The following is a 12,050-nucleotide window of genomic DNA, read 5'->3' as shown; positions in this document are numbered from 1 at the left end:
CTTATCCTCTGCAGCAGAGGTAACTCTGGGTCTTCCTTTCCTGTGGCGGTCCTCTTGAGAGCCAGTTTCATCATAGCGCTTGATGGTTTCTGCAACTGCACTTGAGGAAACTTTCAAAGTTCTTGAAATGTTCCATATTGACTGACCTTCATGTTTTGAAGTAATGATGGACTGTCGTTTCACTTTGCTTATTTGAGCTGTTCTTGCCATAATATGGACTTGGTCTTTTACCAAATAGGGCTATCTTCTTTATACCAACCCTACCTTGTCACAACACAACTGATTGGCTCAAACGCATTAAGAAGGAAAGAAATTCCACAAATTAACAAGGCACACCTGTTAATTGAAATGCATTCCAGATGACTACCTCATGAAGCTGGTTGAGAGAATGCCAAGAGTGTGCAAAGCTGTCATCAAGGCAAAGAGTGGCTATTTGAAGAATCTCAAATATAAAATATATTTTGATTTGTTTAACACTTCTTTGGTTACTACATGATTCCATATGTGTTATTTCATAGTTTTGATGTCCTCACTATTATTCTACAATGTAGAAAATACTATGTAGAATAATAGTGAGTAGGTGGAATGAGTAGGTGTCCAAACTTTTGACTGGTACTGTATAATCAACACCTCAAAGCTAATTTCCATGCTCATACATTTTAATGATGTAGCCAATTCTGACTTTGCAGCATGGTTGTGTCGTTGGAACCAAGTGAAATGCTCATCCTTACCTTGGAAACATCGACGGGTCGGGACAGGAAGTTAGAGGACATGTCAGAGACCAGGACGGCTCCGTGGGTGTCCGGGGTGAAGTTGTACTCCACGCCGTGCACTGTCTCGTTGCAGCAGTAATACACGTAGGACGCTCCAGGGGTCAACGACCAGCTGCTGGGGTCAGGGATCTCTGGAGGACCGCAGGAGGACAGTCAGAATCATTAGACCACAAGGTCAAAACAACACTAGAATCACGACTACCGGAGGACCACAGGGTCAAAACACTAGAATCACAACTACAGGAGGACCACAAGGTCAAAACAACACTAGAATCACAACTACAGGAGGACCACAGGGTCAAAACACTAGAATCACAACTACAGGAGGACCACAGGGTCAAAACACTAGAATCACAACTACAGGAGGACCACAAGGTCAAAACAACACTAGAATCACAACTACAGGAGGACCACAGGGTCAAAACACTAGAATCACAACTACAGGAGGACCACAGGGTCAAAACACTAGAATCACAACTACAGGAGGACCACAAGGTCAAAACAACACTAGAATCACAACTACAGGAGGACCACAGGGTCAAAACACTAGAATCACAACTACAGGAGGACCACAGGGTCAAAACACTAGAATCACAACTACAGGAGGACCACAGGGTCAAAACACTAGAATCACAACTACAGGAGGACCACAGGGTCAAAACACTAGAACCACAACTACAGGAGGACCACAGGGTCAAAACACTGGAATCACAACTACAGGAGGACCACAAGGTCAAAACAACACTAGAATCACAACTACAGGAGGACCACAAGGTCAAAACACTAGAATCACAACTACAGAAGGACCACAAGGTCAAAACACTAGAATCACAACTACAGGAGGACCACAGGGTCAAAACAACACTAGAATCACAACTACAGGAGGACCACAAGGTCAAAACACTAGAATCACAACTACAGGAGGACCACAGGGTCAAAACAACACTAGAATCAGAACTACAGGAGGACCACAGGGTCAAAACAACACTAGAATCACAACTACAGGAGGACCACAGGGTCAAAACACTAGAATCACAACTACAGGAGGACCACAAGGTCAAAACACTGGAATCACAACTACAGGAGGACCACAAGGTCAAAACAACACTAGAATCACAACTACAGGAGGACCACAAGGTCAAAACACTAGAATCAGAACTACAGGAGGACCACAGGGTCAAAACAACACTAGAATCACAACTACAGGAGGACCACAGGGTCAAAACACTAGAATCACAACTACAGGAGGACCACAGGGTCAAAACACTAGAATCACAACTACAGGAGGACCACAGGGTCAAAACAACACTAGAATCACAACTACAGGAGGACCACAGGGTCAAAACACTAGAATCACAACTACAGGAGGACCACAAGGTCAAAACACTAGAATCAGAACGACAGGACCACCACAAGGTCAAAACAATACAACCACCGTCCAGTCATAACAACCACAATATGAACATATGGTCCCCAATAAATATGGAATCCCAACCGAAGCACGACCAGACGGGGCAAACAAAAACTACAACAAGGCGTCCACAGAGTCTGAACAACAGTAGACTCACAACCACAGTAGGTCTGCAGGGTCCACCTCCCAGATAGCAAAACATGTCCTCCCACCTGCTGTTTGTCACCTTCCTTACACCCAAGACTATACATTCATACCGCCAGCAGGCGAATGGAGTTTTCCATTCAAGACATGATTTGCATCTCTGGCGGGTGGCCTCCACTCATTGGACCGCTATAAGCCCTTGGCAAGCCATCTAGCCATGAGCTAATTTGAAACACAATAGCAAGGAATTTCTCAAATTGGGCCTGCCACCTTCCAGCTAACCACAGGGGCCTGCCACCTTCCAGCTAACCACAGGGGCCTGCCACCTTCCAGCTAACCACAGGGGCCTGCCACCTTCCAGCTAACCACAGGGGCCTGCCACCTTCCAGCTAACCACAGGGGCCTGCCACCTTCCAGCTAACCACAGGGGCCTGCCACCTTCCAGCTAACCACAGGGGCCTGCCACCTTCCAGCTAACCACAGGGGCCTGCCACCTTCCAGCTAACCACAGGGGCCTGCCACCTTCCAGCTAACCACAGGGGCCTGCCACCTTCCAGCTAACCACAGGGGCCTGCCACCTTCCAGCTAACCACAGGGGCCTGCCACCTTCCAGCTAACCACAGGGGCCTGCCACCTTCCAGCTAACCACAGGGGCCTGCCACCTTCCAGCTAACCACAGGGGCCTGCCACCTTCCAGCTAACCACAGGGGCCTGCCACCTTCCAGCTAACCACAGGGGCCTGCCACCTTCCAGCTAACCACAGGGGCCTGCCACCTTCCAGCTAACCACAGGGGCCTGCCACCTTCCAGCTAACCACAGGGGCCTGCCACCTTCCAGCTAACCACAGGGGCCTGCCACCTTCCAGCTAACCACAGGGGCCTGCCACCTTCCAGCTAACCACAGGGGCCTGCCACCTTCCAGCTAACCACAGGGGCCTGCCACCTTCCAGCTAACCACAGGGGCCTGCCACCTTCCAGCTAACCACAGGGGCCTGCCACCTTCCAGCTAACCACAGGGGCCTGCCACCTTCCAGCTAACCACAGGGGCCTGCCACCTTCCAGCTAACCACAGGGGCCTGCCACCTTCCAGCTAACCACAGGGGCCTGCCACCTTCCAGCTAACCACAGGGGCCTGCCACCTTCCAGCTAACCACAGGGGCCTGCCACCTTCCAGCTAACCACAGGGGCCTGCCACCTTCCAGCTAACCACAGGGGCCTGCCACCTTCCAGCTAACCACAGGGGCCTGCCACCTTCCAGCTAACCACAGGGGCCTGCCACCTTCCAGCTAACCACAGGGGCCTGCCACCTTCCAGCTAACCACAGGGGCCTGCCACCTTCCAGCTAACCACAGGGGCCTGCCACCTTCCAGCTAACCACAGGGGCCTGCCACCTTCCAGCTAACCACAGGGGCCTGCCACCTTCCAGCTAACCACAGGGGCCTGCCACCTTCCAGCTAACCACAGGGGCCTGCCACCTTCCAGCTAACCACAGGGGCCTGCCACCTTCCAGTTAACCACAGGGGCCTGCCACCTTCCAGTTAACCACAGGGGCCTGCCACCTTCCAGCTAACCACAGGGGCCTGCCACCTTCCAGCTAACCACAGGGGCCTGCCACCTTCCAGCTAACCACAGGGGCCTGCCACCTTCCAGCTAACCACAGGGGCCTGCCACCTTCCAGCTAACCACAGCCAGCCAAAGGCTACAAGCTGTTTCTGTTGTTTCTATAAATACCTTACATTTGTTGTGATTTTAATTGGATTTATTTGCCAATTTAAAAAACACAATGCAACCACGTGGACATAATGCATTTACAGTTTTACATTTTAGTCATTTTAGCAGACGCTCTTATCCAGAGCAACTTACAGTTAGTGAGTGCATACATTTTCATACTGGCCCCCCGTGGGAAACGAACCCACAACCCTGGTGTTGCAAGCGCCACGCTCTACCAACTGAGCTACACGGGGCCCCGTGATGATGACACAAAAAGTGATACACCTAATAATTTAAAGTAGATTCATGATATATTAATTATGCCCAAAAATAGCCTACATTTTTTGCCATTGATTTAATATACTATATAGCAATACAAACAGTTGTTTTTTCCTACCAATAAATACCCCTCCCAAAACCGCCTCACCCACCTGATGAAGTGTTGATCCCTAGGTACTGTAGGTAGTGGCCCCTCTTAAACACCACAGGCTTTTTAAACTAAAGAACAGTTTAATTGTTTGTATTTATCACCACCAAACGTTTTGAAATACCGAACAAAGCGGCACCCATTCAGTCGATATACAGTGGCTTGCGAAAGTATTCACCCCCCTTGGCATTTTTCCTATTTTGTTGCCTTACAACCTGGAATTAAAATGGATTTTTGGGGGGTTTGTATCATTTGATTTACACAACATGCCTACCACTTTGAAGATGCAAAATATTTTTTCTGGTGAAACAAACAAGATATAACACAAAAAAACAGACAACTTGAGCGTGCATAACTAGTCACCCCCACAAGGTCAATACTTTGTAGAGCCACCTTTTGCAGCAATTACAGCTGCAAGTCTCTTGGAGTATGTCTCTATAAGCTTGGCATTTTTTCCCATTCTTCAAGGCAAAACTGCTCCAGCTCCTTCAAGTTGGATGGGTTCCGCTGGTGTACAGCAATCTTTAAGTCATACCACAGATTCTCAATTTGATTGAGGTCTGGGCTTTGACTAGGCCATTCCAAGACATTTAAATGTTTCCCCTTAAACCACTCGAGTGTTGCTTTAGCAGTATGCTTAGGGTCATTGTCCTGCTGGAAGGTGAACCTCTGTCCCAGTGTCAAATCTCTGGAAGACTGAAACAGGTTTCCCTCAATAATTTCCCTGTATTTAGCGCCATCCATCATTCCTTCAATTCTGATGCTTATTTTTGTCTTATGTTGCACCTACACCACATTTAAAAAGGAATATTCTTATCATGTTACTGAATGTATCCTGAGTTTATTCAGATTTTGTAATCAACAAATGCGGCCAAAAGTACAGAAAATGTAAATACAATCAAGTGTAATGTTTGGATTCAGTCTTGTGTCAGGTGAACTGTTGTGTCCTCACTTTTTTGGTCTAATCATTTCCCCCATAATCTCCAAACTGTTCCCTTTCAATTGCTACCATGGTTATGCATTTAATATTTGTTCTGTAAGAAACATTCAATTCCCATGTGTGTGAAAGGTTAAGTGAACTCAGGGTTGGGTTATACAAAATATCAGAAACGTTGAACATCCCACAGAGCACCATTAAATCCATTATTACAAAATGGAAAGAATATGACACCACAACAAACCTGGCAAGAGATGGCCGCCCACCAAAACGCACGGACCAGGCAAGGAGGGCATTAAATCAGAGGCAACAAAGAGACCAAAGATAACCCTGAAGGAGCTGCAAAGCTCCACAGCGGAGATTGGAGTATCTGTCCATAGGACCACTTTAAGCCGTACACTCCACAGAGCTGGGCTTTACGGAAGAGTGGCCACAAAAAATAAGTAAACGTTTGGTGTTCGCCAAAAGGCATGTGGGAGACTCCCCAAACATATGGAAGAAGGTACTCTGGTCAGATGAGACTAAAATTAAGCTTTTTGGCCATCAAAGAAAACGCTAACCCAACACCTCTCATCACCCCGAGAACACCATCGGCAGGGACTGGGAAACTGGTCAGAATTGAAGGAATGATGGATGGCTCTAAATACAGGGAAATTCTTGAGGGGAACCTGTTTCAGTCTTCCAGAGATTTGAAACTGGGATGAGGTTCACCTTCCAGCAGGACAATGACCCTAAGCATCTGTAAAAGTGTGTGAGGGTTTTAGGTGCCATGCCGAATTTCTTCAGCCTCCTGAGGTTGAAGAGGCTCTGTTGCGCCTTCTTCACCACACTGTCTGCGTGGGTGGACCATTTCAGTTTGTCGGTGATGTGTACGCCAAGGAACTTGAAGCTTTCCACCTTCTCCACTGCGGTCCCGTTGATGTGGATAGGGGGGTGGACCCTCTGCTGTTTCCTGAAGTCCACGATCATCTCCTTTGTTTTGTTGACGTTGAGTGAGAGGTTATTTTCCTGGCACAACACTCCCAGAGCCCTCACCTCCTCCCTGTAGGCGGTCTCGTCATTGTTGGTAATCAAGCCTACTACTGCTGTGTCGTCTGCAAACTTAATGTTTGAGTTGGAGGCGTGCTTGGCCATGCAGTCATGGGTGAACAGGGAGTACAGGAGGGGGCTGAGCACGCACCCTTGTGAGGCCCCAGTGTTGAGGATCAGCGAAGTGGAGATGTTGTTTCCTACCTTCATCACCTGGGGGCAGCCCGTCAGGAAGTCCAGGACCCAGTTGCACAGGGCAGGGTTCAGACCCAGGGCCTCGAGCTTAATGATGAGCTTGGAGGGTACTATGGTGTTGAATGCTGAGCAATAGTCAATGAACAGCATTCTTACATAGGTATTCCTCTTGTCCAGATGGGATAGGGCAGTGTGCAGTGTGATGGCGATTGCATCGTCTGTGGATCTATTGGGGCGGTAAGCAAATTGAAATGGGTCTAGGGTGACAGGTAAGGTAGAGGTGATATGATCCTTGACTAGTCTCTCAAAGCACTTCATGATGACAGAGGTGAGTGCTACAGGGCGATAGTCATTTAGTTCAGTTACCTTTGCTTTCTTGGGTACAGGAACAATGGTGGCCATTTTGAAGCATGTGGGAACAGCGGAAAGGGAGAGATTGAATATGTCCATGAACACCCCAGCCAGCTGGTCTGCGCAAGCTCTGAGGACGCGGCTAGGGATGCCGTCTAGGCCGGCAGCCTTGCGGGGATTAACATGCTTAAATGTCTTAATCACGTCGGCCACGGAGAAGGACAATACAGACTTTCAGCTCCTTCCAAAGATTTTCTGTTGGGTTCAGGTCTGGATACTGGCTAGGCCACTCCAGGACCTTGAGATGCTTCTTACGGAGCCACTCCTTAGTTGCCCTGGCTGTGTGTTTCGGGTCGTTGTCATGCTGGAAGACCCAGCCACGACCCATCTTCAATGCTCTTACTGAGGGAAGGAGGTTGTTGGCCAAGATCTCGCGATACATGGCCCCATCCATCCTCCCCTCAATACGGTGCAGTCGTCCTGTCCCCTTTGCAGAAAAGCATCCCCAAAGAATGATGTTTCCACCTCCATGCTTCACGGTTGGGATGGTGTTCTTGGGGTTGTACTCATCCTTCTTCTTCCTCCAAACACGGCGAGTGGAGTTTAGACCAAAAAGCTCTATTTTTGTCTCATCAGACCACATGACCTTCTCCCATTCCTTCTCTGGATCATCCAGATGGTCATTGGCAAACTTCAGACGGGCCTGGACATGAGCTGGCTTGAGCAGGGGGACCTTGCGTGCGCTGCAGGATTTTAATCCATTACGGCGTAGTGTGTTACTAATGGTTTTCTTTGAGACTGTGGTCCCAGCTCTCTTCAGGTCATTGACCAGGTCCTGCCGTGTAGTTCTGGGCTGATCCCTCACCTTCCTCATGATCATTGATGCCCCACGAGGTGAGATCTTGCAGACCGAGGGTGATTGACCATCATCTTGAACTTCTTCCATTTTCTCACCAAGCTGCTTGCCTATTGTCCTGTACCCCATCCCAGCCTTCTGCAGGTCTACAATTTTATCCCTGATGTCTTTACACAGCTCGCTGGTCTTGGCCATTGTGGAGAGGTTGGAGTCTGTTTGATTGAGTGTGTGGACAGGTGTCTTTTATACAGGTAACGAGTTCAAACAGGTGCAGTTAATACAGGTAATGAGTGGAGAACAGGAGGGCTTCTTAAAGAAAAACTAACAGGTCTGTGAGAGCTGGAATTCTTACTGGTTGGTAGGTGATCAAATACTTATGTCATGCAATAAAATGCAAATTAATTACTATATAAAATCATACAATGTGATTTTTTTTTTTTTCCTACTGGTCATTTCAGTCCTCTTACCGGGACGCCGGGACAGTTGTACCGGGACACCAGGACAGTTGTACCGGGACGCCGGGACAGTTGTACGGGGACGCCGGGACAGTTGTACGGGGACGCTGGGACAGTTGTACCGGGACGCTGGGACAGTTGTACCCATCTTATAAAACGGCACCTCTTTCGCGACCCCCACCAGTTGGTGGTGTTCTTTTTCAGTAACAGCACAAAGGACATGTTCACGTCTATTAAAGAAACTTCCACAGAACATGAAAACTGAAAGACTATTTCAGTGATCTCTGGTTTTGCTTTTCTTTTGAACCCTGCACTCAAAAATACTTGTAATAATGAGCTATTGAGTCGAGCACCGCAATTCTATGACTTTCTAAACCATAGGATGTAACGTGGAATCAGTCATGTTGTTATAATAATAATAATAATAATATGCCATTTAGCAGACACTTTTATCCAAAGCGACTTACAGTCATGCGTGCATACATTGTCCCGGGGATCGAACCCACTACCTTGGCGTTACAAGCGCCGTGCTCTACCAGCTGAGCTACAGAGGACCAGTGTGGGAATCAGTTAGTGTGGGAATCAGTCACGTGATGTTAGCGTAGGTCTGTGGTGTGAGGCGGATAGTTAGTGTCAACAGGAGACATGAGGAGAGTCATTCTGCTACATTAAACTGTTAACACAGAACACCATGTCTCCTGTTATCACTAGTAGCAACCACTGGCCACACACACACACACACACACACACTTACTGGTGTAGGTGTCCAGTTTGGGGTGCACCACGTTGACCTTGCCGTATTTCTCAGCTTCCTTGGCAGCATTGGACGACCAGGTGCCCGTCACTATGTAATCAGCACACCTGTCCTCCTTTAGACCAATCAGGTTGAGGGGGACGGCACTAAACTGGCCTGTCCCGCCCCCCTGGAGGAACATGACTTTGTAGTTGTCTGGGATACTCCTGGAGAGAGGGAGAGGAAGGAGGGGGGGGGGGAGAGAGGGAGAGAGAGAGTCAAATCTAAAAATGTCAACCAGACAACCTAAGAAAATTAACAACAATGACAAATGGTTTGATGAAGAATGCAAAAACCTAAGAAAGGAATTGAGGAATCTATCAACATGGAACATGTGATCTTTTATTTCAGTTCATGAAACCAACACTTTACATGTTGCATTTTATATTTTTGTGCAGTATATTTTGCCAATTAAAGGCTAGTCTAATTTGTTCCTCGATATATTTCATCAAGTGTAACAACGTCCTAAATCTGTGACTGAGAGCGTTATTATATTATTATTACAGCGGTAGAATAACCAGACTCAATATTTGCAGCCGTCTACAGTGGGGAGATAGGTGGTGGTGCATACATACATACATACAGTGGGGAGATAGGTGGTGGTGCATACAGTGGGGAGATAGGTGGTGCATACATACATACATACAGCGGGGGAGATAGGTGGTGGTGCATACAGTGGGGAGATAGGTGGTGGTGCATACAGTGGGGAGATAGGTGGTGGTGCATACATACATACATACAGCGGGGGAGATAGGTGGTGGTGCATACAGTGGGGAGAACAATTATTTGATACACTGCCGATTTTGCAGGTTTTCCTACTTACAAAGCATGTAGAGGTCTGTAATTTCAAATACTTATGTCATGCAATAAAATACAAACGAATTACTTAAAAAATCATACAATGTGATTTTCTGGATTTATGTTTTAGATTCCGTCTCTCACAGTTGAAGTGTACCTATGATAAAAAATTACAGACCTCTACATGCTTTGTAAGTAGGAAAACCGGCAAAATCGGCAGTGTATCAAATACTTGTTCTCCCCCGCTGTAGGTGACAGGCTGATATCTCTCTAGGAGCTGATCCATTGTGAGTATTATGGAATAATTATAATGTTATGGTAAGAGTTGAATGGAGAAAGCTGATCTGAGATCAGCGCTGCCTTTCCTTCCATCTTATCAGTATCAACACATGTTCCAGTGATGCACTTAGTGAAAATTCTCCCTTCGCAGTGTTTTGGGAAACGCATGCGAGTTGTTCGGCCATTATAGGAACGATGCGTTGTCAAAAACACTCGTAAGCGTAAGATCCATCGCTACCAGGAAACGGGCCCAGGACTCGAAGCCGAGCTAGTTCTGCATTCAACAGCCAATGATGTTGCCTAGCCAACGATGTGGGGTGTTCTAGAAAGATACACTGTTGCCTCGCCAATAACGTGGGGTTTTCTAGAATGCACAACTCGTCTGAAAGGCAGACAGGGTAAAATGTCACGAGTTCAAGCAAAATAAAGATTAAAACACATGCAAAGACACCAACACATTCTCCCAGACAGATTAAAACACATGCAAAGACACCAACACATTCTCCCAGACAGATTAAAACACATGCAAAGACACCAACACATTCTCCCAGACAGATTAAAACACATGCAGACACCAACACATTCTCCCAGACAGATTAAAACACATGCAAAGACACCAACACATTCTACCAGACAGATTAAAACACATGCAAAGACACCAACACATTCTCCCAGACAGATTAAAACACATGCAAAGACACCAACACATTCTCCCAGACAGATTAAAACACATGCAAAGACACCAACACATTCTCCCAGACAGATTAAAACACATGCAGACACCAACACATTCTCCCAGACAGATTAAAACACATGCAGACACCAACACATTCTCCCAGACAGTTGATAACATTCTCCAGTGGTTTCTTAAACACTCCAGAATTAAACAGAAATATGATACCAGTAGCAGAGGAAGAAAATAATAGAAAGCTAGAGGGAAGAAGAGATGATCAGTAGAAGAGATGATCAGTAGAAGAGATGATCAGTAGAAAAGATGATCAGTAGAAGAGATGATCAGAAGAAGAGATGATCAGTAGAAGAGATGATCAGTAGAAGAGATGATCAGAAGAAGAGATGATCAGTAGAAGAGATGATCAGAAGAAGAGATGATCAGAAGAAGAGATGATCAGTAGAAGAGATGATCAGTAGAAGAGATGATCAGTAGAAGAGATGATCAGTAGAAGAGATGATCAGTAGAAGAGATGATCAGAAGAAGAGATGATCAGTAGAAGAGATGATCAGAAGAAGAGATGATCAGTAGAAGAGATGATCAGTAGAAGAGATGATCAGTAGAAGAGATGATCAGTAGAAGAGATGATCAGAATAAGAGATGATCAGAAGAAGAGATGATCAGTAGAAGAGATGATCAGTAGAAGAGATGATCAGTAGAAGAGATGATCAGAAGAAGAGATGATCAGTAGAAGAGATGATCAGAAGAAGAGATGATCAGTAGAAGAGATGATCAGTAGAAGAGATGATCAGTAGAAGAGATGATCAGAAGAAGAGATGATCAGTAGGATTGTGTGTACACTCACAGCAGCTCCCGTAACAGGTTCTCTGTGATGTTCACGATCTTGGTGAAGTCTGACGACCGATGGCTCATCTCTGCACGGACAGAATAAAATACAATAAAATAAATTAGCTAGCTAATAAGACACCCTGTCATTAAAACATGACAGACAGGCCCCACTGGGCAAAGACGGCTATTCCACATTGGTTTTAATTTCATTGAGATTACGTGGAAACGGGGCTCCCGAGTGGCACAGCGGTCTAAGGCACTGCATCGCAGTGCTAGAGGCGTCACTACAGACCTGGGTTCGATCCCAGGCTGTATCACAACCGGCCGTGATCGGGAGTCCCATAGGGCGGCGCACAATTGGCCCAGCGTCGTCT

At 46.7% G+C, this 12,050-nt stretch overlaps 1 protein-coding gene across 9 annotated transcripts in view; it reads right to left on the bottom strand.

Annotated features, from left to right (window-relative positions):
* psat1 (phosphoserine aminotransferase 1) overlaps positions 1-12,050 on the bottom strand; it is a 28,186-nt gene that overhangs the window by 13,996 nt on the left and 2,140 nt on the right. For all 9 annotated transcript variants that reach the window (XR_014614519.1, XR_014614520.1, XR_014614521.1 and 6 more), the window contains exons 3-5: positions 11,693-11,762; positions 9,042-9,247; positions 732-904 (exon numbers count right to left, since the gene is read on the bottom strand). Coding sequence is in view for 6 of the 9 variants with exons in the window: in XM_084180792.1 (XP_084036918.1) it covers positions 732-904; positions 9,042-9,247; positions 11,693-11,762 (449 nt within the window). In the remaining 3 variants the exon portion in view is untranslated. The remainder of the gene's footprint in view (positions 1-731; positions 905-9,041; positions 9,248-11,692; positions 11,763-12,050) is intronic.

The sequence above is a fragment of the Coregonus lavaretus genome (genome assembly GCF_964263955.1).
Source record: "Coregonus lavaretus genome assembly, chromosome: 17".
In the NCBI taxonomy this organism is placed as follows: Eukaryota; Metazoa; Chordata; class Actinopteri; order Salmoniformes; family Salmonidae; genus Coregonus; species Coregonus lavaretus.
Note: the sequence above shows the minus strand (reverse complement) of the source record. Positions and strands in the feature narration are given on the sequence as shown.